The sequence below is a fragment of the Gossypium hirsutum genome, chromosome A09 (genome assembly GCF_007990345.1).
Source record: "Gossypium hirsutum isolate 1008001.06 chromosome A09, Gossypium_hirsutum_v2.1, whole genome shotgun sequence".
Taxonomy (NCBI): domain Eukaryota; kingdom Viridiplantae; phylum Streptophyta; class Magnoliopsida; order Malvales; family Malvaceae; genus Gossypium; species Gossypium hirsutum.
Window position 1 is genome coordinate 54,608,346 of NC_053432.1, and position 27,142 is coordinate 54,635,487.

General features: G+C 32.7%; 1 protein-coding gene and 1 pseudogene across 1 annotated transcript; both read left to right on the forward strand.

The window, feature by feature from the left end:
• The first annotated feature begins 369 nt into the window (after window positions 1-369).
• Window positions 370-3,579, forward strand: LOC107888893 (uncharacterized). The gene is made up of 5 exons (XM_016813154.2): window positions 370-730; window positions 1,036-1,150; window positions 1,659-1,748; window positions 2,598-2,696; window positions 3,246-3,579. Exons 1-5 carry the CDS (start codon window positions 663-665, stop codon window positions 3,345-3,347), a joined length of 474 nt encoding a protein of 157 aa, XP_016668643.1. The 5' UTR covers window positions 370-662; the 3' UTR covers window positions 3,348-3,579.
• Window positions 3,580-10,963: 7,384 nt separating this feature from the next.
• LOC107888892 (1-aminocyclopropane-1-carboxylate oxidase homolog 1-like) lies at window positions 10,964-12,029 on the forward strand (annotated as a pseudogene).
• The last annotated feature ends 15,113 nt before the right edge of the window (window positions 12,030-27,142 follow it).

A 27,142-nucleotide genomic window follows, 5' to 3' on the forward strand; every position in this document is an offset into this window, starting at 1 on the left:
AAGTTTCCTTCTTGAAGATATGGTTGAGTGTGGAATATAGTACTTAAGTTTTATTATTATTATTATTATTTAATCTCTTGTATCACAAAAAAAATATCTAATATATTTTTGAATAGAATTTAAAATTATAAATCATTTTAAAATTTATTGATATTAATAAAATTCTTTATCTTTGTTAAATTTCCTTTTGCTTTTCAGGGGAACTTTTTGCACATACTACCGCATTCAAATTTCAAAAAGTTGAACCAAAAGACCGGCAAAATAAAAAGCAAGAAAAATAAAAAATTAAAATAAAAACGGATCTCGTGATGGCTACGATCGTAAATTAAACTAAACTATAAGGAAATTGTGGTAACCAATAACTGAACTCGCTCCCCACTTTCGTCCACGTCATCCCTTTCCATTTCTCGAACCAGTGAAACTGATTGGTTAAATCGACGTGTTTCCCACCGTATCTTCCGCGAGTGTTTAAACATTATCATACTCGCGCGAGTACGTCTTTTCTTCCTCAGAACTTTCTCCTCTCTCTCTATAAAAATTGCCGGCTGTTGCATTTTCTTTACTCTCTTGTCTCTGCTTCCCGACAGCAATTTCTTCTCATTTTCGAGAACATTTTTTTAAAGATTTTTTCTATATATTCTTTGAAGATATTAATCAGAAAAATGGCGCTGGTTTCTTTCATCGGAAGGGTTCTTTTTGCGTCAGTGTTCATCCTCTCTGCTTGGCAAGAGTAAGCTTCATTTCCAGATCTGTAATTTCTTTTTTGTGTTTTCTAATGTGATTCTCGCGAAAAGAGTAAAAAGAAGCGAGATAGTTTAGATCTTGATTTAGTTTTTCTGAACTTTTAAAAGTTTATTTATACTTTAATTAATGATGACTTCTTTCTTATTTGATTTACATTTGGAAGACTGAGCAAATATATATTTCTACTATTTATACTTATTCAGTGTTTTTTTTAATGTATATTCAATTTTGAGTCAAATGATGAATATATAAACTTAGCTCTTCATTAAGTCTAATAGTTAATTTGTTCAGGTTCAATGAATTTGGCGTCGATGGTGGTCCAGCGGTGAAGGAGCTGAGGCCAAAGTTCAACGTCTTCTCAAAGACTGTCTCATCTCACACAGGGTTGCAAGTGCCTGAATTTGATGTAAGAATTGCTATTCTTCGAGATGTGTTTTTTAAATATCATGCCTAAACTATCCGTAGTGCATTCAGTTCGGATCTATTTTAGTTTGGATATTATAAATTTATTTGGTTCAATTTGATTTTTGTTCACTATTAAAAAAAAACAATTATTTGAATCAAATTGAATTTTTATTAATTTGTAATTATTTGCTAAGTTTTTATAATCTGAAAATAAATATTTTATATTTAAACTAATGATCATAGAAGTTTTTTTTTCTTTTTGTTTAAAATTTAAAAACTGATAAACTAAATCTATCTGAATAGGTGAAATTAGGTTCAGATCGATTCGATTATCTTGATATTTGATTCATTTTTAAAAAAAAAAATTAAAATACTGCACGTTAACCACCGATTTATTTTTTTAAAAATAAATCCTATTCGAACCGTTATTATCTCTAAAACAAACCCTATTATTATACGATTATATAAAGCTTTTCAAATGTCTTAACTCTTTGGGTTATTATTTATAGATCAAGTATGTGGTTGCTGCTGCTGTAGCCTTTAAAGGTGTTGGGAGTATTCTCTTTACCTTTGGCAGCACCATCGGAGCTTATCTTCTGGTATGTTTTTATACCCTACTTTTCCGGCTTTTCTTTTCTTTTGGTGCTACTGCTTATCTGGGGTTAAACTTAATATACGAGGTCACTTATTTAAGTGTAGTAAAAGTATGGAGGTGTTCTTAAAATTAAGTTTATAAAGTTTAAGGGCAGTTTTATTATTTTAGCCCATAAAAGAAACTTTTCTTTACAACATTAATTTAAGATTTTTTATTTTGATTAAATTATTTCAATTATTATTTTATTACATTTTAAAAACAAATGGCATAATCAAAATTTGTAAAGTTTTTTTTTAATAAATAATTTTAAAAAATACATATCAATTTTTTAAGATTGATTGTAGAATAAAAATATACATTGTCAGTGTAATAAATATTAATCCATTATTAAAACGTGAAGTTTCACAAATATGTTTACAAAAATTAATTATATTTATATAGAGAGCTGGTAGTAGGTAGAACATTTATTATTATTATTATTAATATTCAAATTTGAATATGCACAATTGCTTTAAAACTAAAATTTGTTTAAGATCTGTACTGACATTTGATTAAAATAGCATTATTTGTTAGATATTTAAATTCATTAAATATATTTAAAACAAAGCAGATAACAAATAGGTTTGGAGACTCATTATTTGCGATAAAGTAAAATAGACTCAATATAAGAAAGTTTATATTTATATCCGCTTTGAATTCATCCAAATAGTAATTAAAAGAAAAAAGAAAATATCCATAGATATTCAAATGAGTACGGTGTATTTTGCAATTCAAAGAAAATATCCATAGATATTCAAACGAGTACGGTGTATTTTGAAATTCAAATGATAACAACAATATACTTCGTTTGTAGGTTTTGCATCAACTCATTCTTACTCCCATTGTTTATGACTTCTACAATTACGAGAAGGAGAAGAAAGAATTTGGCCTTCTTTTTACGAAGTTCTCACAGGTTGGTATTTATATTTCCTCAAGGAATGAGGGTTGATGTATAGGCATTTTATATTAATACAATTTTGATACGTATATTTGTGCCGTATTGTGTTTTAGTTATTTTATAATTTCTCTCCTTGAATTTTGCATCGGTTTCTATTAAATGATAGTGGACAATAATTAGTAAATATACATTTTTATACTTGAATTTCGCTTCATGGTTCATGTTAGTACTTAAGGTTTTTTTTTGTCCAATTAGGTATTTCAACTTGACTTTTAAGGTTCAATTTTGTACCTAAAGTATCTTTTGGTTCAATTAGAGTAGTTAAAATTATTACTTGGACTTGGCTTTTTACTCCAAGTTAGTACTTAGGTACCGGATTGAAACTTGAGGCCAAGTTTTAAGTATCAATTTAAAGTTGAAGCCAAATTAAGGTATTAAAATGTATATTTACCCTAAACATTTGTCTACTTCCTTCACTTGCCATTCCTAGAGTGTAATTGTACATTTGTCATTTGATGAAAATTTCAATGAATAGTTTCTAAATGAATTTCTTTTTCTTCTTAGAACTTGGCGCTGTTAGGGGCATTGCTGTTCTTCATTGGCATGAAGAACTCAATCCCCACAAGACAACTGAAGAAAAAGGCTCCGAAAACCAAAACAGTTTGAAGACGTAACACGTCCGGTTAAAACCGAAGAGGGTCTGGTTTTTCTCGTTCGATCTTAATTTGTATACCTCGGTGAAACTAGATCTGTTTCTGTATGCTTGTATCAAGGCTTTGTTGTTCTTTCGAAGTTCATAGCTATTTAATTTGAGTTCCACAAAAGGATTTCATAATTTTGCCCTTCAATCTGCTGTTTACCTTTTTGGATTTTGCCAATCTCATGGAACTTTTAATCATGGATTCATGGTATTCTAGATGATATATTAGGAAATATACTTATTAGGTTAGTTTGGGTTCATTTGTTAGTGAAATGATTCAATATGTTTATGAACTGGATAGGGATATGGCATTCATTTCTTTAAATTTTCTTTAATGTTCGATTCCGTTCTAAACTCTAATCAACTTTTTTAAAAAATAAAATATTGTAAGTGCTTCTACATTGATGCATAGGTTGTTTTCATGACTAGGATATATTACACTTAAAATTATTCAATTTTAAAAAATTATAAAGTAATTTTTGATTATTTAAAAGTTTTTATTAAATCATTAAATTATATATAAAATTTTTTATTTAAATGATTGGATTAATTTTTTTAAAAGAAATTTGATTAACAAGTTTCAAGTAAGGATTTAATGATTGGTATGGTGAATTTGTATTTATTAGCGAGTAGAATAATATATTTTAGATTTAAGTCAATTTGATGGCTATAGTTAAAAATATGAAAAAAAATTGTTTGAATTTTAATTTATAGATTTGTAATATTAAAAGTTATTTTATATAAAAAAAACCTTGAGTGAAGAAAAGAGGAAGGGGAGGTTTTGATTAGTGCAAGTGGTGTGGAAACAATTATTTTAATAGTTCAATGATGGAAGTGAAAATTTCGAATAATTCAATGATCATTTTAGGTAATTTGAAATTGGGTAATCAAAAAAGTAAACTTATTAATAATTTAGTGACATGGAATGTAATTTATTTTGGAGTTTAATAATTATGTAATAATTAAGATATTTGGACAATGACTTGTGTGAGTTTAGTTTTATAAATGTGTTAACCATTAATATTTTACCTTAAACCTTTTAATTCTAACCCAAATTGTAACACTCTTTGCCCGATCCGATCGTCAGGTTCAAGTTATAGGATGCCATGACCGTTGTCGGAGCAATAAAAATCAATTGCAACATAATTTCTATTGATTCAACACATTATATCCATAGACATGATCATTACATCATTATCTTATCTAGGGTTTATACGAGCTTAAGAAAGCTCTTTTCATAACTTGAGACCATTGAAGGACTAAATTGCAAAGTTTCAAAATGTTTCGGGCTGGAGTCGCAACTTTACAATGTCGCAACTTCCAAAACAATAGGTTGGTAACACGACTTGAGGACTAAAATGTAAAGTTTACAAACTTTATCGAATTGATATTGTGACCTCAAACAGGGCACGTCGTGACATTGAAAGGTGGTGTCGTGACATCCATAGGATGTTGTTGCAACTCTATAAGCAAAATACAACAATTTCAATCTCTTTTGGTTTCAACCTATCATTTCACATAATTTGCCAAAATTTGTGACCTATAAATAATAAAATTTCATTTCAATTTCATCAAATCATCATATCATGCCAAACGATAACAAATTAAACTTATCACACTTTTGAAATCAAATGCTCAAATGGCACAAAACTCATGATCAAAGTCTAGACATATCCAAGCTATTTATCAACCTTAACCTACCTAGTTACCTACATTTCCAATTTCAAACACATAAGGTCTATGTAAACCTTGAATTCAAGCATCAAAATGGCATTAGCATAATCAAACTATACACAACTAAGCCATATATCAAGCTTAACATGCAAACATAACCTTAACCATGAACACAACATTAACATTCACATTAAGGATGATCATTTACATAACAAAATGACCCTATATATATGCCACAATATTAGGAACTAGAATGAACATATTTATACCATCTTGATGATAGTATGTTATCCACCCTGATCCGGCCTAGTGAATTTCTCAAGTTAGGGATCTACATATAGCAGAAACAATGATAAGTAAGCACTCAATGCTTAGTAAGTTCAAATGGAAATTACAACACTTACCTTGCTCATATATGAACATGTTATGTACCAAAGGTTATGCATACATTTAGCTATCATATGACACTCTAACTCACAACAAAACGTACATAAGAATCATAAGTATTCATATGCATTAAACACGATAAACATAACTCAAACATCACTAATTTGCACCATTTCACATAGGTTCATCACCAATTCATATATTTTCATTAAGTCATTAATCCATGCTATTATCATTTTAGTCACATACCTTTTTTAACATATCAAATCTAGTTCATTTCCATTTTTTCGTTTCAAAGTTCAATATTAAAATTTCTTCCAATAGAACTGTAGTAAAACAAACTCGAACACGTGGGTGAATTACACCACACCAAGGCACTAAAGTGCAAAGCCTGTAGGCATCAAATGTTTAAACATATTCAAATACACCCCTCCACCACACCAAGATCTCCGTAGAGACTATGAACACTTGATGATCGATAATAAATAATGGATCTTGATGTGCATATAACCCTATTGGCATGTCAACTGCATCCTAGCCTTTTACTAAGTTCACATGGGCATGAATCATTCATATTTGCATATTCATAACCTTTATTGTCGCATATAAAATTTCAATTTCCATCGATTGAGTTAGAACTTGAACTACACATAGAGTGAATGATACATTTCACAGTCTTTGCCATTCTTCTAGTTACAATCAATAGATATAACATCACTTACCTATTTCAAGGCATTTCAATTCAATCACATTCGCAGCCATATATGCCAATATTTTTACCAACATTTCAAATTATGTTCAAACTCAGGGGCAAATAGAAATAACATAAGCAAACCTATCAAACAAGGAAGGGTAGTAAGTTCTATAAAAATTTACCTTTCATGTAACACCTTCAACCTGATCTGTTATGCCAGATCTGGATATTGGGTATTACCAAACGGATATATACAAAAAACTTAATCTATTTAAACAAGTTACAATTAATTACACCTTCTTAGTTACAAATTTCAAACTAAATTACATAAGTATATACAATAAGAAAATACAACTACCACACATGGTAATTAAATCACAACAATATTTAAATTGAAATCCTAATCTATTGTAGATATCCAAAAGTATGGATTTCTATTTAACAATTCAGGCTTCGAACTCACCACCAAACTCATTCTGTATGCATAATAACTCGATATGCCACTTATTGGCGTAGTCCTAACATCGTCCCTCCTGGCGCAATCCTTCTTGGCGCAGTCCCACATCAAATCACCTGTAACATAACACATATAGAAAAGTTCATAAGAACTTAGTGAGGAAAACATCATTTACCTAAGTGATATTTGCACATTGCAACTGATAATTTATATAAATGATTCCATCGTTCTTAACCTTCAACTTGTCTCTTACGAATGCTTTCTTGGGTTCTATCCCTTTATATGTGTTAGTTACTATACCTTACTCTAAAACTATCTCCTTTTCATTCAATGTATTTGATACATCACTTACATCCTTCAAATTTTTAGCCAACACCTTATCATGATTCAAGAAGTAACACATACACAGATGATAGGTATTTCCTTCGAACATACCAAGTTCACATCCTTGTTCAGTATACATTTTCAATATTAACCCATTACTTTTCTATATCCTTTCAAAGTTCTTCATTGAGAGTCCTATTAAGACATACCACAAGAGCATTCCATCTGGAGTATGCCACAAAAACTATCATTGCAGGAATTGCCATAAAGGCTATTGTAACAACCTGTATTTTAGTGATGTCGAAAACAGTTGTTATAGGGCCACAAATCTGACGAGTGAGTCTGTAAATATTATTATTTAATATTTACGAGTCAAATATATTATTTTAATAAATTTTGATTTGATAATTTATGCTATTTGAATGAATGGTTAAGTTCAAGTGGTATGTTTCAAAAGTCAAGTGGTTATAAAAAAAGAGGTATCGAGACCTCGTTTTTATAAGCCGAACCATAAAAATTTTGTTAATCGAACTAGAATTAGAACCCACCTATTTGCTTGTTGGTTTACAATTTTCCCAAAATTCCTGATAAAGTCTGCCAACTTACCATATGTTCAGTTAGGTCCCAAATTTCCCCCATATTTGGGTCCTTTAAGATATTCGGGTGTGACATAATGATCTAAGAACCTTTCTCATAAGATTTGAGTTTGAGTAATCATTTCCTAAGGCAAAAGCTTGATTGGCTAGGTCATAGAGTTTTGCATAAAACTCTCAAATGGCCTTTGTTTCCTGCATCCCAGAGTCTCAAATTTAGTTGTCAGCATTTGAAGCTTGGATTTTTTCACTGTATTGGTCCCTTAATGAGCTATCTCTAGTATTTCCCAGGCCCTCTTAGCTTTAGTGCACTTAGAAATTCTCTTGAATTCTTATGCATCTACCCCACAGAAAATAGCATAAAGTGGTTTTGAGTTGGCATTAGTAGTCCTTTCTTCTTCAATGGTCAAGGTTGCCTCAGGGTTGGAAGTTTTTATTCCTTCACCTTTAGTGAATGGATGAGTCCATCCAATTAAAACAACTCTTCATGCTTGTTCATCAGTTGACTTAATGAAAGCTTTCATCTTAGCTTTCCAATAAACATAAATTACTCTATCAAGCATAGGGGGACATGAGATTGAAGATCCTTCCATTGTAAGCAAGTATATCAACTAGGATAATCACTATTTATGTTAAGTGAGAGGCCCTGATACCAATTGTAGAAACGAGGCGATACTTGCTTTGCAAACTAGAAATTGTGGCTAAAATAGTGTTTGGAACTGTGGCCATAGTTTCAACCACGAAGTTAAAAATGTGAAAATGTAAAAATGAACACCAAGATTGTTTACGTAGTTTGACCTCAATCTACGTCGGCGAGGTCTTTCCCAGAGCAATGATCAATTATCTTTCTCATAGTACAGCCAATGATTTAAGTCCCAACACTGGTATAACTTTCACCAATTTAGTGACCTCATCGATGTACAAAGACCAGATTACCCTCCAATTAAGTTTCCCCCTCAAAAGCTTAGTTTTGCAGTACAAAAAGCTCTCTTGATTGCTTACAGAAACAATGCACACATACATATTTCTCTCTTGAACAAATTTGTGCTCTCTTAAACTTTAGGTCTCTCGGTTGTCTTTAACCTAGACAAAACTTAAGTTTACATCCTACTTAAGTTTTTCTTACATAAGAGTTATAATTTTATCATTTTTCTATAAAGTAATGCTAAAAATCAACATAGGATAATAATTCCATAAGAGTCCTGATATAATTTAAAGTTTTCAACATAGAAAGTGATTTTATTTGTTTTGTAAGTAACCAATCTTAATCCACAAGCAACCAATATTCAAGCATTCAATTTCAACTCAATTGGTTTTCATGTTTTAGGTTTTAACTCATCCAAATATCTTCAAAATAAATAGTCCAATGCTTTTGTTCTAAAATATGTCAAATCTAAAAATAGGCAAGTTCGACAATGCACCAATGCCAAAAGTTGTGGCCACTATTTCAGTCACAGAAACAACCACAAAATTTTTCTTGTCACCAAATGTGTCAACAATCTAATTGTGGTTATTAGAACATATTGATTGCAATTGTGATTTTAATTGTAACTTCAATGACAAAATGTAAATATAAGCCGATTATGTATGCATAAATATTTTTATACCTTTACTAACTTAAAATGCATGGTTGAGTTAGTATTACGAGTTAACCAGACACCAACTTTGTTGGTTAATGATTTAAAAACTAGGTTTTAAGAAAGTAATGAATATTATTATAATAGTATTTTCATCTTTTAATATTTTTAGATAACATATGTAAATAAAATAACTAGAACTCACTACTTAAACTAAACCATATGTATAAGGATGAAACTCGAAATTAGCAAAATTTTATATGTAAATCATATATCACTTTACTTACGATTTAATTGGTAAATAATTATTTATAAATATATTTTTATATAAAGTTTTTTCTTTTACCTACATACAGGGGTAGATCTAGAGACCTTACCTAGAGGTGCTCATGGGCTAGGCCAGGCCCAACCAAAATTTTAGGCTCGTTTACTAGACCTAAGCTTGGCTCCACCTTGAAAAATGGTTCTAAAATTTTACCCCAAGCCAGGCCCGGATAAAAATACTAAAACCCGGGCCCGACCCACCCATATTAATTATATATTATTTTTATATAAAATTTTAAAAAATATATAATCATAAAAATACTAAAAACATTAAAATAAATATTTTCCAATAAATTGAAAATAAATTAAAAAAACATGTATACTTAAATAAATTAAGATATGTGCAACTTAACAAGCAAATGCTTCTAAAATAGTAACAAAATTAATACTAAAATAAAAGTTATACAATATCTAAATAATAACAATAAAATAGTAATAACATAATAGTGAAATGATAGCAAAATAATGAAAAAATAACAAGAAAATAATAAAAAAGTAAAAAATAGCAAAAAAAGAGTTAAAAATAACATTTTTTTTTTGCATATTTGGGTTGGGCCAAGCTTAGGCAAAAGAAGTCTTACTTGAGGCTCGACCCAGGCCATGAATAGGTCTAGTCTTGCTTGCCCCCCAAAAAAATTGCAGTTTTAGCCACCTAAATTATATAACGGAAAATTTTGTATTGGCCCCTCCAAAAAATGAGAAATATTCTATTTAGTCTCTTTAGAAACGATAAAATCATAAATTAATACATGATAAAATTTATATTTGACCTCTCAAAAATTTTTAATTTAATTTTTGCCCCACTAAAAATGTTTCTGGATTTGCTCCTTTATCCGTACATGTTTTTTAAAAAAAAAAATTTGATGATTATATTTTATTTTGAAATGTAAATATAAAATAATAAAGATAAAATATTAAAAATTAATTTAAAATATCAAGAATTTATATTGACCAATATACATCCATATAAATCAAAATGGAATAAAACAACTGAAATACAAAATAATTTTTTTGGCATCTATTTTTTTTTTATGTTTGTTGTATGATTCATGTTTTGATTGTCCCTCTTATCAATATAATCTTCACGGTTCAAACTTGTGTTCTGTCTTTTAGAATGCAATATGCATTATTGTTACACCTAATGTGATAATTGTTATTTGGACCAATCGAATTGGAGATTGGTTACCGATTTAGAGAGAAACATCAAACTAATTAATTTAAGAATCGATAAAAACCCATTAAATTGATAATTAAACCGGTTAAACTGAATTTTTTGTAATTCTTTTAATGATTAAATAAATCATGAGCCAACACCATACCTAAAACCATCACCGTAAACGCAAGTGATAACAATAAAGTTGTTATCAAACGTATTTGCCATAACAATAAAACGTATGTGACTGATGACAATACCAAAACCGAAAGCCATGACCACAAACAAGTGATAAGTTTTAGCACGATTTTTTCAACACCAAAAAATAACTATAAAAACACCAAGTGCTCCTTACCTTTTTCATCACAAATACAAAATATAAGCCCTGTTAGAGATTCTCCAAAACTCTTAAAAATGGCGGAAACAGGCTTAGAACCTACTGAAGCATCCCATTACAATCGGAAAAACGAATGAAAGCATTCGATGAAACAAAATCAGGAGTGAAAGGGCTCGTAGATTCTAGTTTATCCAAGATCCCAACCATTTTCATCAACCAACAGTACAAGCTCGAGAGAAACAATAACATCCTTGACCACAAACCTCGAAGCTGCATAAATGTCTGAATCCCGATCATAGACTTGACTGGCGTCGACGATGACCCAAATTTAAGCCACGAAATAGTGAAGAAAGTTGGAGAAGCTTGTGAGAAATGGGGTTTATTTCAAGTTATCAACCATGGGATTCCGCTGACGACTTTGGATGAAATGATTGATGGAATTGGAAGGTTTCATGAACAAGATAAGGAAGCTAAGAAAGAGTTTGATTCTCGATATAACAGCAGGAAAGTGATTTATAATAGTAATTTCGATCTTTATGTGGCGGAAGCAGCCAATTGGAGGTATACTTGGAGGAGTGCTATGGCACCTTGTCAGCCTCTTCCTCAAGAACTGCCTACAGTTTGTAGGTAAGTAATAATAAGTACAGTGCTATTACCATGTTAACAGAGATCTTTGCTACGTAATCATATCTGACGCTAACTCAATCTGTAGAGATATAATGATAGAGTATTCGAATAGAATGATGAAATTAGGACAGACTTTGTAAGAATTGCTCTTGGAAGCTTTGGGGCTGAACCGGAGTTATTTGAAAGATATTGGGTGCGGTGAGGGACTGCTTATGGTTGGCCATTACTATCCGCCATGCCCTGAACCAGACATGACATTGGGCACCGGCAGCCACACCGATAGCGGCTTCTTTACCGTACTTTTACAAGATCAAATGGGCAGACTTCAAGTCCTTCAGCAAAATCAATGGCTTGATGTTAAGTCTATCCATGGAGTTCTTGTTGTAAATTTGGGTGATATGATGCAGACAAATCTATTGAGGTGTCGAAACCATCAAATATAAATTATTACGACAAAATAATGGTAAATTGAAATATAGAGTAGTAGGGTCGAATTTATAAGGACTGAATGTCTAATTTCGTCTTTTCTCGTGACTAGAATCGCTGTCGCGGTGACAATCGTGCCCACGACCAGTGTGTTGCAATGCTGAAAAATAAATATGAGGCTTTTAAATTGATTAAAATAATAAAATAAGGAAATATGAAAAATAAATAAAATAAAAATAGGTTCGAAAATGAAAAAATAAATTTAAGAAAATAAAATAAATGAATAAATAAAATATTTTTTAAGTTTAGCCTTAGCCTCGTTGTACTCCAATCTTGAATCGATCCTTGAAATAGATTTTCCTTTCCAAGCGATAAGTTGATTAGCAATCGAGGATCCCTCAAACCGCCAACTCTTCCTTTTGTAGTCAATCTCGGTATCACCTGCAAATCGACCCTTGTCGAATTCCCAACCACGTGGCACATACCCGTAATTTAGGACTTCGATAGCCTTGTGATCTGAAAAGCCAAACTCGAATTAATAGCCTCAACCGTGTAAGTCGTTTAAATCCGATCACTATCTCCCTTGATGGAATCTAACTAGCTTTTTCTAATTGAACACGTCAATTTGTTCGGCGGATTTTGAATGCAGCACCATCGACTCAACTTCCCAATTGTACGCCAAACGATTCCAACCCAACGCGCGCTTTTTGAATTGAAATTGAATTAACTTTGAGAGACGAATTTATACTATCCCATATCCCGGAGAGATAGCAAATACCGAATTGAGAGGTTTTCTTTAAGCGGGTTCGTATCTTATGATTGTTTTGTTGGAGTAATTTCCGAGCTAAAGTTAAAAAGGGTTTAGTTAATCATTGAAAAAAATCATGCTTTGAAAGTGGTTTTGTGGAATTGTGGAAGATGAAAAGGGAAAGGGCCTTAGAAGGTAATTAAACTAAAAAGCTGAAAGTTAAAGAAAAGAAAAAAAAAAGGGAATGAAACAACAGTATAGAAAACTAAAGCTCGAAGGGAAGGAAAAAGTAAGGAATTTTATTAAATGCTAAAGACAAAGTGTGTTCAATTAGTTGTAGTTACTAGGTATACACATTTTTAGTGCTAAAATTTAGTTAGATTTTCCTTAAATATTATCACTAAATAATTCAAAATTTAAAAATCAAATTTAAACTAGAATTTAAATTTAAAATTTAAAAATTAAATTTAAACTAGAATTTAAACTAGTTACAGAGTTGTAACAATATAAAAAATCATTTAATTTTTATTTAGTCACTTTTAAAAAAATCTTCAACCCTTTAATATTTATCCAGTCATCTTTGAATCTTCAATCTTTCAATTAAGCCCTCCTCTTTGCTTTTTGTTCCAATTTAATCCCTTTTGTAAGAGTTTGAATTCAGCAAACTAACTTCATTCTTAATAAGAAAAATCTAAATTTAATAGCATTTTATTTGATAATTAGCCAAAAATAAATATATTAAAAATACAAATTTATCTCGCTATCATCTACCTTACCTTTAACCTTAACTTGATAGTTCAAATATTTTTAGCAGTTTTATTTGTATTTGATGCTGTGTCCAATATAAGGTTATAAATGAATCGAGCTTAAACGAACAACCTCTGTTCATGTTCATTTGTTTATTTTTAAACTTGTTTGTGTTCAGTTTGTATTCGTTAAGAATATCAAATTTTGTGTTTATGTTCGTTTATTTAAAATTATGTGTGTTCATATTTGTTTGTTTAATGTTCACGAACATGTTCATTTAATTTAATTGGACATGTTCATGAACATTAAATGAACATGTTCATGAACATATAATTGAACATATTCACAATGTTAATGAATAATAAACAAACAAACAAAAAATAAATACATACACACAGATATTATTTTAATATTTTTATAAGAAAATATCATTAATAAATAAACGAGCCAATAAACGAGCTTGTTCGTGAAATTAAACGAACCAAACACACGTTTGTTCGTATTTGTTTGTTTATTAAAGGAACATAAAAAAATTGTTCATAATCATTTATTTAGCTTAGTAAACGAACATGAACGAACGTTATATGGACATTTCATGAATAATTCATCAAACATTTTGTTCATTTACACCTCTAGCCCAATACATTAAAAACTTAAAAAAAATTATATTATTTATCAAATCACTCACAAATGAATGGAAAAGAACGTAACATGACTTCCACGTGGCAAATCATGTGTTTACCACATTAACAATTAATTAATTTTTAAAAATTAAAAATATTAAAAATAATATTTTTATAATTTTTTAATAATTTTTTTGAATTTTTAAAATTTTAAAAGATTAATTAATTGTTGGCTTGTCATTGATGTGTATATTAACTTTTCTATCCATTTTCGAGTGAATTGACAAATAACGTATGCTTATGGGTTAAAAGAAACAAAAAAAATTAAATACAAAGTTAGAATGATTTTTTTTTGTTATAAAATCAGAAAATCAAATAAGTAATTATGCCAAAATTTTATCATGTTAATGTTAAACACATATCTATATTTGATTCATGCTCAATCTAAGTAATATAGGCTTAAGTTTGTTTTGTTAGAATTATAAAATAAATCAGAAATAAAACTTTATAAACCAGGATTTATCATGTCAAATCATCAAGAATAAATAAAAAATAAAACTAGATGAGGAAGCATACTTGAATCCATGAGTTCCTTGAAGTTTTTCCGGATCTGGAGGATTTGATCTTCTAAATTAGCACACAAAAAATTCAGAGAATATTTGCTCTCTCTTTCCTAAGGATGAGATATTATAAAAGATATCTTGTATGTAATTTGAGAACCATAACCCTAATATTTATAACCTTGGCATATTAGTTCTAATTCCTAATTAGCCCATCATTAATTAGAATTAGATTAGAACTCAATTACTAGAGTATCTACACATATTTGACCCATACTTTATTTAATAATTAAAGCCCAATAAAACTTTAACCAAATTAAATCACTTTTAATTTGAGCTACCCTATCATGATAGTAAATAATAACATGTAATTACCCTTATTATATATGTGATATCCATATTTTCCAACAATCTCCCACCTGGGCCACGCATATATATACTAATTACTCTATAATTACATGCCATTATATAATGTTATGAGCTCAAAAATTTTACTATCATATCCAAAAGGTATTCTGAAAAATCTCGTTCATTAATTATGCTAACAGAGAACCAAAGCAACTTTCGTTACATATATCGCAACTAAATCCATCCCTGATCACGTATATTAACACAACTAAATGAGATAGATCAAGTATGGATGTGTAGCATGGAAATTACATGCAATATGATATAAACATATCTATTTCCAACTGGTCCTCCTTAGTGAGATCAAACCTTACCAAAACCAGAGTGTGAATAAACCAAATAAACTTTATTTCTGTAGAAAATAAACTTAATATCCGTAAACTGAAATAATTAAAAATGTGTCTATAACATAAAATCATTTAAAAGTACAAACTCCCACTAAAACCAAATATCTTTAAATGATATTACACCTATATAAGCAATATGCTAATGAAAAAACCTTGAGTGTAGTCCCTTAGTAAGCGGATCCACAATTATGGAGTTTGTCTCAATATACTTTATAGACACCTAACACTTTGAACTTTTACTTTAACAACCAAGAACTTTAAGTCTATGTGCTTTGACTTTGATGTGCTCTTGTTGTTATTGGAATAAATGACTACAAATTATTGTAATAATTTGCACCCTAGTGACAAAATTTTGCATCAATATTCCATCAAAATTGGAGTCTGTATACTTGATGATCTCTAACTTATCAGACCTCTGATATGTGAGCATGTAATCTTTTGTTATTTGAACATACCTCATAGCCCTCTTGCCTGCTAACCAATGGTGTATACCAGGGTTGCTTAAATATCTACCTAACATCCCAACAATGTACGCAATGTCCGGAAGCATACATACTTGAGCATACATTAGACTCCTATTCTTGAGATGTAGGAAATCTTATGCATTTCCTTAATCTCAAAATTATTCTTGGGGTATTGGTCGAGACTTAACTTATTATTGACAAGTAGTATGTTATTAACATATAAAACTAAATATAGAACCTTAATCTCACTAAACTTGTGGTATATACAATTATCGACAAAAATTAATCTCTAAACCGAATGAGATAATCATTTGGTAAAATTTGTAATACTATTGACAAGGAGTATGCTTAAACCCATATATGAAGTTCTTTAATTTGCAAATCATTAACTTTGCATCATTAGACACAAAGTTTTCTAGTTGCATCATATAAATGTATGATCAATGGTACTATTGAGAAACCATTAACTTAGTATTCGTCTGATGTAGCTTAAGGTAAAAATATTCCACTAAAGCCATTATAATACATTCTCTAGTGGACTTTTTTTTAATGACATTCGTTCTTGAGGTTGTTGAGTTTGTTTTTCAAGAACAACTACCTCATATTGAATAAGGAGTTCTTCAACATTGTCTCCTTGAGGTTCTGGATTCACTTCTTGATCAATAATAGGTATGAGAACATGAACATTATCAAAAGTAATAGCAGGAACTAATTTAGAATTCAATTCCTCCTTAAAAGCTATATCTCTAACTTTATTTCTCCCTCCAAACTCAATATCCTAAAAAAAATGTTGCAATTTTTGTATTAAAAATATTCCTTATTGTGGCATCATAAAACTCATAGCCCCTAGATTGCTCAAAATAACCAATAAAGTAGTTGTTCACTATTTTGGAGACCAATTTCTTTTCATGTGGTCTATATGGTCTTGCCTAAGCTGAACATCTCTAAATGTGAAAATACTTTAGACTAGGTTTTTGACCTGTCCAAAGATCATAAGGTTTTTTTTTTGCAACTGCTTTAATGGGTATTCTATTCAAAATGTAAGTTGTTATCTTTAGAGGCACTGGCCAAATGAACACTTTTACACTTATCCTGTATCAATCTTTCTTCCTTTTACACACAATAAGAAATGAGCTCATTTAGAGTCCATTGACAAATGTAACCTATTTTAAATTGGCTTAACTATGCAGGAAGCGATACCAAAACCATAATAACAAGCATTTCCTCATAAAATTCGATCTTAACTACCTTAAGTCTTGAGGCAACATGAAACATCTCCATTGTAACATCCAAAAATCAAGGGTTAGTAGAATCGAGTTTGTGAATCAAGCAAGAGTGATCATGCCTCAAATTTTGATATTTATCTATGAACTTTTAGGAAATAAATAAGGTAATTTATCCTTGAGGTCCTAACTTCAATTCCCTTCCCATGCAAATAATTTAATTTTTTGACAAAAACTCCTTGTTTTAATGTGTGGGCCATCCAAGCCTAGTTAACCTAGGAATAAATATTAATTTTTCACTAATAATAAACCTTTAATCCTCCTCCTTATTGCCCTTCCTCTCCTCCTCTCATTCTCTTTGATTTTAATTTTTTTCTTTCCTCCATTGTTGTCGTTGTTTACATCTAGTTTTACCATCTCTTTCTTTTTTTTCTTTTTCTTTTTGCCACAAAATTTGTTAACATATTCTCCACCATATTGCTTTCATTTTTCCTCATTAAAATTAGCCTCAAATTTGAAATCATGATGTAACACCCATCACCCGTACCCGACGCCGGGATAGGGTTCTAGGCATTACCAGGACTTTACATTTTGAAACGTACTAAATCGGGTCACCAAGTTTTACTCAAATTTTAAGCTTTTCATCCATGAACAACTCGTCCCTTATATAGGCCTTCGAGACCTATAACATACCTAGAGGCAGTGCGAGACAAATTCGGGTACGTTCGATAAACCTTGGTCTCCTTAAGAAATTTTTCCTTATCATAAAGTGGCACACGCCTGTGTAGGTGGGCCGTGTGGACTCACACGCCCGTGTGACTTGGGCACGCCCATGCCCTTCTGCTGTGGGCAACACTGACTTATCAACACGGCCATGGCACACACCCGTGCTGCTTGCCCGTGGATGACATTGTCTTTTTAACACGACCATGGCGCACGCTCTTGTGGCTTACCCGTGTACAACTTTGAGCTAAAATTTTAAGTGCAGGGGACACACGACCATAGCACACGCCCATGGGAGGGAACCGTGTGTCACACACGGCCTATACACACGCCAGTGTCTCTAACCATGTGGACTCTAATAGGGTATTTTCCAAGCCTTTAGTCACCACTTTCTACTACTTCTGCTTAGTGGTTACCAAATTCAAAGTAAAACACAATTACACACTTGTAAATAATCTTGATTAAACTAGATGTATGTAAACCTCATATCATTGGTTTCATACATGATAGGTTATTTCCCATTTAGTGTTTATGGGTTCCCACGTCACTTTAATTCATCCGAAATTGGCTCGTTCATGTGACTCATTGCCAATTGGTAACGACCCATCACTTGTAAATAAAACCATGCATAAATTCCTAGGTCATAGCCTACTTCAATTAAGCCAATTTTCGTGGCCATATACAAAAAGATAAACATATTCTTACATGCCTTCATTTGACAAATCAAATGACACATATAACAAAATACTCAAAAATACTATACATGCATTGAACAAAACAAACAAAGTCTTTATACCAAAGCTTGTCTAGTTGATAGTGTGTCTACTCTCCAATCATCTTCCAATCCTTTCGAGTCCTCGAGCTCTGTGAGACAGGGAAAAAGAAAGGGGTAAGCATTTACATGTTAAGTAAGCTCGAATAACCAGAAAGTAAACTTTCCGAGTAATTAGCATACATCCATATTTAAATCATAAAATCATCAATTATGAAACGATTCCCTATCACATGCACTCAATCAATGAGTTAGTTACGTAACAAAGCATCATGTAATTTATGTAGATGAGCTTATTATTCATCATTTTATTGACATACATCATATTAATCCTGTTGAGTTTCTAGGAAAATCTCGATGGAATACCCATTATCCGTCAATTCTTACAAATAATCATTTCACATATATGAACTCCCGCGAACCTCACATTTCATGGCAGGATTACTAGTCCAGGCTAAATCCCCCATATCATGAACTCATAAGGTGATGTCGAGATTACCAGTCCAGGCTAAATCCCTTATAGTGGCAAACACCCTTTATGAGCTCGGATTTGAATTACCAGTCCAAGCTAAATTCAGACCCTAATCGGATTACCCGTCCGGGCTAAATCCATAATGCACATATATTCTTCGAGAGGCTTGATCATTCAAGGAACACTCGTCCAGGTTAGATCCTTTTCATACTTGAGATCACGGATTACCCGTCCGGGCTAAATCCTTACTGCAACACATGCAGGATCTCTTTACACATATCAATGAGGGTTTATCCATCGAATTCCCTTTGTCAACCTCATCTGAGACATTTTTCACATGTTACCATCAAATATGCATTTCTATGATATTTCATGCTAATAATAAATGCAATCATCATGCCTTCATAAATCATTCAATTATACATATTAAGGGTTTACTTTAAGTTATCTGAACTTACATGGTATTCTTTTCGGAGTTGTGTTTCAATTATTCCGAAACCTTGCGTTTACCTCGATCGACCTCCAGAATTTGTTCCTCGGGGTCTATAACAACAAAATTTAACTCATTAATACACTACATTATACATTTCAAATTTAATATCTACCCTTGGTCCAAATGACCATTTTGCCCCTAACCTTTCACATTTTTACTATTTAGTCCCTAGGCTTGTAAAATGAAACACATGCACTTTCTATAACACCCCTCACTCGTATCCAACACCGGGACAGGGCTCGAGGCATTACCAGATTTAAACATTCATAAACATACAAAATCGGGTCACTAAATTTCGCCCAAAATTAAAACTTTTAGAACATATGCTATTGTCCCTTAAACAGGCCATCGAGGCCTATAACTTACATTAAGGCAGTTCGAGACAAAATCGAAAACATTCGGTAAACTTTGGGCAACTGAATAAATTTCTAGCTTTGGAGTGCCACACGCCCGTGTGGCTTAGGGCACGCCCATGCCCTTAGCCCGTGGGCAACATTGACTTTTAAACACGGCCATGGCACACGCCCATGCTGCCTTTCTGTGTTCAATACTGATGTTGGGACACGGCTATGGGACACGCCCATGTGACCCACCCGTGTCCTATACTAACTTAAAATTTTAAATGCAGGGGACACACAGCCATAGCACACGCCCATGGGAGGGAACCGTGTGTCACACATGACCTAGACACATGCTTGTGTGTCCAACCATGTAGACCTTAATAGGCTATTTTCCAAGCCTTAAGTCACCCATTTTTACTCCTTATACCATTATATTATGTTTACAAACTTATAAATTAAACATCCATGTTCAGGGTATTATCAACTTACTACCATACCACACATTTATTCCATAGCCATGACCACCTCAAATGGTCCTAAGGCATTCACCATGTATATATGTTATATACTTCTTATACATAGTGAGCAAGCATAAACACGTACCCACATCACGAGACATTTACATATATCATGGATGAATAGGCTTACAAGCCAAAATCTTTATAAGCCATATCTCATGGCTACATACAACAAATCATTATAAGCCAATACATTTGGCTAATCACAACGACATCGATCATAGAAAAACTAAGTCCCTATACATGCCACTCACTTGAACACGTTTAACATATACATGTCAATACTCCAAGGGTAAAGGCTTGATAGTGTGATGCTGCCTCCGACGATCTCCAACCCTGAGCTGACCTGTCAAAACTAAAAGAAATGGAAAGGGGGAGTAAGCTTTATGCTTAGTAAGTCCATATGAAAATAATAAGCATTATAATAATATGTTTCCTTAGGTAAAACAACTATAATTATGCTTTTATTCATATTCTGGTCAAGTTGTCTACTCGAGTTATAGTCGATAAATTATTTATAACTCGAGCTACAGAATCCCAAATTAATATCCGTTAATTTTACCAGAAACTAGACTCATATCTCTTATTATCATAAAATTTTTAGAATTTTTGATCCTGCCAATAAGTACAGTTTATTATTCAAAATCTCCCCTGTTTTGCTATTTGACAGCTTCGACCTTTCTTCACTAAAATTTATTTATCTCCTAATACGAGACTCGGATAATGTTTCTATCTCTTTCTCCTAAAATTAGACTCATTAAGGATTTCATTCATATAAATTTTAACTCATAATTGTTCTTGTACAATTTCTACTGATTTTCCAAAGTTGAGACAGGGGAGTTTGGAATCACTCCGACTCAAATATCTCATGATACAAAATTCTTTTGCTTACACCATTTCTTTTATGTGAAACTAGACTTATTAAGCTTTAATTATATATTTTATTCAGTTTTTAATTCAGTTTCCACGATTTTTAGTGGATTTTCAAAGTCAAACCTATGCTGCTATACCAAATCTGTCTTAGTGCAATAAGATAATAACCATCAAAATTTGTCATAGAAATTATTCTCATAAATATCATTCATTCATTTGCACCATCGTCACAAGTTCATTTCATTTCACATGTCAAGCACGTGTTCATGGGTTTCGAGTACTTACCTGTGCTATCATTTAGCACCGCACTCGTCCAAACATGACAACTCACATGCATCATAATATTACCATATAACATACATTATGTATCATGGCAAGAGCCTTTTATTTCATTTTTGATATTAATCTCGTTGAATTTTTTGGAATCTCGATGGATATCCCATTCAACGTCAATTCATACAAGTGATCATTTCATATGCGCACTCCCGTGAACCTCACATCTTACGGCAGGATTACTAGTCCAGGCTAAATCCCCCGTAATATAAACTCATGGAGTGATGTCGGGATTACCAGTCCAAGCTAAATCCCTTGTAATGACAAGCACTCTCAATGAGCTCGGATCTGAATTACCAGTCTAGGCTAAATTCAGACCCTAATCGGATTACCTGTCAAGGCTAAATCCGTTTACACATTCTTCGGGAGGCTCGATCACTTAAGGAACACTCGTCCAAGCTAAATCCTTTTCTGCAACACATGCAGGATCTCAAGTCATGTAAGCCATGGTTTATCCATTGAATTTCCCTTTTTATTCAACCGAGATTTTCCTCTTTTCATCAAGTATCTCATTATGCATAGCTACTCATGCCATGTACATCTAATTCAACACATTTCCATGTTTATTTAGACATTAATCCATAAGATAAACATGGTATTACATATAATTATAATTTGGCATTTGTTACAATATATAATCTTCATATAAACTAAATAAATATCCATCACCCAATGTTAACATATCAATTTAAATTCAAGTATGAACAATAATAATATCATTGCATTATCATTGACATATGAACTTACCTCAGTTTCGAGTACGATTATTTATTTCGAGTTTGTGCTTAACCTTGTTCAACTTCGTTCTAAGTCCGAATCTTGTTTTTCTTGATCTATAATATCACATTTAGCCTACTAATTAGTCATATTATTTATAGGGTCCAAAAATTATATTTTTACAAATTTACATTTTGACCCCTAAACTTTTGCATATTTGCACTTTTATCCCAATGCTCGGAAATTAAACATCATCCTATTTTCTTATGTTTTATGACATGATGATCATTTTTCCTAACTATGACAGCCCCCAATTTCCACTAAATCACCCATTTATGACCAATTTTACAACTTTTACAAAATGGTCCTTTCGGACATTTTCATCGAAAACCGCTTAGTAAAAGTCGTTTATTAAACACCCAACACTCATTTTCTACCATTAGACATCAAAATGCATGCATATTACTCATGGGTAAATTTTTAAACATAAACCCTAGCTCAAAAGAATGGTAGAAATAGCTAGAACATGTTATCGGAATTTCAAAAATGTAAAGAACTTTAAAAACGGGGCTCGGGATCACTTACAAATGAGCTTGGAAGCTTGAACCGAACCCTAACCATGGCTTCCATGGGGGTTTCGGCTGGTACATGGAGAAGATGACCAAAGTTTGGCTATTTTGGCTTTTTAATTCATTTAATTATTAGTTTACCAAAATGCCTCTAACTTAAAAATATTTTATTACACCCATTTCATGTCTATTTTTGTCCAAAAATTAACTAATGGTCTAATTACCATTTAAAGACTTCTTATTTAAAATTTCATAATAATTTGACACCTCTAACATGTAGAACTCAACTTTTGCACTTTTTACAATTTAGTCCTTTTGACCAAATTGAGTGCCCAAACGTCGAAATTTTCGAACGAAATTTTCACGAAATCATTTCGTGAAATCGTAGACTATAAAAATATAATAAAAATAAATTTTCTTACGTCGGATTTGTGGTCCCGAAACCACTGTTCTGACTAGGCCCTAATTCGGGATGTTACACTTTTTATCTTATCCAAGCCTAGCCGAACACTTTTCCTTCTTATAGTAGCCCAGATTTTCCATTATTTTCTCATTTCTACCACACATTTACATCTTTTTCAAAATAGTCCCTATAAGGGTTTTTTCATGAAAATCAACTAGGAAAATATATTTAATACACATTCATCTTTCATATTCCTCCATAATCCATCAAAATACAAGCAACTCATGCATGGGTAAATTTTTAAACATGAACCCTAGAATGAAATATGGGTAGAAACGGAGAGAGCAAGCTATCGGGATTTCAAAAATACAAAGAGCATGAAAAACGGGGCTTGTGAGCACCTACTATTGAGCTTGGAAAGCTTGAAAACCCTAGCTATGGAAACCCTTGAAGTTTTGGCTGGACAAGGAAGAGAATGGGCTGATTTTGGTTCATTTTTCCGATTTTATTTCATTAAAATACCAAATGGCCAAAATGCCCTTAAGCTCTTTCCTTAAAATTCATCCATGCAAGCCCATTTTTGTCCAAAAACTTAGAATTCGGGCAAATTGCTCTCCAAGACCTTCTAATTCATAACCAAAAGCAATTTTATACAAATTTCTTCTAGAATTAAAGTTTTTCAATTTATTCAATTTAGTCTCTAATTTCCAATTGAACACCTTACTCAAAGAATTTCTTCATGAAACTTTAACACATGCATATACTCATATTTTAGGCCATATAATAATCATAAAGTAAATATTTTGATGTCAGATTTGTGGTCGCAAAACCACCATTCCAACTAGGCCCTATTTCAGGATGTTACATTTCTCCCCCCTTAGGGACTTTCATCCTTGAAAGTCTTACCAGAAAATAGATTCGAATATTGACTTCTCATTGTTTCTTCCGACTCCCATGTAGCCTCTCCTACACCATGTCGATGCCATAAAACTTTTACTAGAGCCATATCTTTATTTCTCAACTGTTTAACTTCACGAGCCAATATCTGAACTGGTTCTTTTCTATAAGTCATGTCCGGTTGAATTTCAATCTCAGTCAGTGAAATTACATGAGAGGGGTTTGATCAGTGTCTCCTTAACATGGATACATGGAACACATCATGAATCTTTTCCAGTTCGGGTGGCAACGCCAAACGATAGGCTAACGATCCTACTTTTTTGGTGATCTCGTACGGTCCGATAAATCGTGGACTCACTTTACCTTTTTGACTAAATCTCAAGTTTACCTTTTCGACCAAATCTCGATACCTTTTTCCATGGAGATACTTTCAAGAATACTCTATCTCTAACTTGAAACTCAATTTTCTTTCTTTTCAGATTAGCATAAGACTTTTGCCTATCTGATGCTGCTTTTAAACAATCCCGTATCACTTAACCTTTTCTTCAGTTTCTTTAATCAGATCAACTCCATGAATCCGATTTTCCTTGAGTTTTGTCCAGTACAATAGAGTTCGGCACTTCCTGCCATACAAGGCCTCATAAGGTGCCATCTTCAAACTTGTTTGGAAACTATTGTTGTAGGCAAATTCTACCAATGGTAGGTATTTTTCCTAGCTACCCTGAAATTCGAGGATGCAACAACCCAACATGTCCTCGAGAATCTAAATCATCCGCTCAGGCTGGCCATCGATCTAAGGGTGAAAAGCTGTGCTAAAGCTCAACTTTGTACCCAAGGCTTTTTGTAACTTCTTCCAGAATCTCAAAGTGAACCTCGGGTCTCTGTCCAAAATAATCAACAGTGGTACTCTGTGCAATCTTACTATCTTAGAAATGTACAAATCGGCCAATCTATCAAGAGAACAATCCGTCCTTACCGGGATGAAATGAGCCAAAATTTTCAATTTGTCCACTATAACCCATACAACATCTTTCTTTTTCGGGGTTAAAGGTAATCCCGTCACGAAGTCCATGGTAACTTTGTCCCACTTCCATTCGGGGACCATTACAGGCTGTAACAAACCTGAAGGCACTTGATGTTCAGCTTTAACTTGCTGACATGCCAAGCATTTCGATACAAATTCAGAAACATCTCTTTTCATGCCGTTCCACCAGTACATCTTCTTTAAATTGTTGTACATCTTGGTACTTCCTGGGTGAACAGACAGACGACTGTTATGTGCTTCTTGCAAAATCTTCTGAATAAGTTCATTATCTTTGGGTACACAAACTCTATCTCTAAACATTAAACATCCATCAGGACTAATTCAGAAATTTGACTCAACACCAGACTCACATTGAGCTCTTTTTGCTTGCAAGTCATCATAATTAAGCTGAGCATCATGAACTTCTTGCATAAATGTTGGCCTAGCCTCCAGCTCGGCCAGACCTGAATCATCATCAAGTAATGTCAAACGAGTATCCATGGCTCTCAAAGCATACAGGGATTTTCTACTCAATGCATCGGCGACCACATTCGCCTTTCCCGGGTGATAGTCGATAATCAGATCTTAATCCTTAATTAAATAACCATCTTCGTTGTCTCAAATTTAATTCTTTCTGAGTCATCAAGTATTTCAAACTCTTGTGGTCCGTGAATATACGGCAAGTCTTGCCGTACAAGTAATGCCTCCAAATTTTCAAGGAAAAACCAATAGCGGCAAGCTTTAGGTCGTCGGTTGGATAATTCTTCTCGTGAGGCTTCAATTTCCGTGAAGCATAGGCTATCACCTTGCCATCTTGTATAAGTACATAACCCAATCCATTTAAGGATGCATCACTGTAGACCACAAGCTCTTTTCCCGATTTAGGTAGTACTAAAACAGGAGCTTCGGTTAGCAATGTCTTTAACTTCTCAAAACTTTGCTGGCACTTCTCTGTCCATCAAAACTTAACGTCTTTCTGTAGCAACTTTGTCATCGGAGTCGCTATCATGGAAAATCCTTTTACAAACCTTTGATAGTAACCGGCTAAGCCCAAAAAGTTTCTAACTTTGGTTACATTCTTAGGTGATTTCCATTCAACAATTGTAGAAATCTTACTTGGATCAACTCGGATGCCTTCACCCGAAACTATATAACCCAAAAATCCAACTTCCTGGAGCCAAAACTCACTCTTGCTAAACTTAGCATACAATTGCTTTTCCCGCAGGGTCTGCAACACAATTCTCAGGTGCTTCGCATGCTCTGTCTCATCTTTAGAGTAGATCAAAATGTCGTCAATAAACACAATGACAAACTTATCCAAATATGGCTAAAAGATCCTATTCATTAGATCCATAAACACAGCCGGTGCATTCGTCAGCCTAAACGACATGACAAGAAATTCATAATGGTCATACCTCGTTCTAAAAGTTGTCTTGGGTACATTCGAGTCTTTAACTCGCAGCTGATAATAGCCAGACCTCAAGTCTATCTTAGAGAATACGGTGGCTCCTCTCAACTGGTCAAACAAATCATCGATCCTTGGCAAAGGATACTTATTCTTGATAGTCACCTTGTTCAGTTGCCGATAATCGATACATAACCTCATCGAACCATCTTTCTTCTTTACGAACAATACGAGGGCACCCCAAGGTGAAAAACTTAGCCTAGCAAATCCTTTATCCGTCAGCTCTTGCAACTGTGTTTTTAACTCCTTCAGCTCGGTAGGTGTCATTCTGTACGGGGCAATAGAAATGGGAGTCGTCCCTGGAACTAATTCAATACTAAACTCTATCTCCCTTTTAGGAGGCAATCTGGGTAATTCCTCTGAAAACACATCTGGGTACTCACATACTATCGGCACGGACTCGATTTTCAGATCTGTTTCCTTAGTTTTCAGTACAAATACAAGGTAGGCTTCATATCCTTTCCTCAT

Bases quoted from the DNA above. Each gene is read 5' to 3' on its own strand.
- LOC107888893 (XM_016813154.2), top strand. From the start codon at position 663: ATGGCGCTGGTTTCTTTCATCGGAAGGGTTCTTTTTGCGTCAGTGTTC. The intron at 1,749-2,597 runs GTATGTTTTTAT...CTTCGTTTGTAG, and splicing joins CCATCGGAGCTTATCTTCTG to GTTTTGCATCAACTCATTCT. The intron at 2,697-3,245 runs GTTGGTATTTAT...TTTTCTTCTTAG, and splicing joins TTTTTACGAAGTTCTCACAG to AACTTGGCGCTGTTAGGGGC.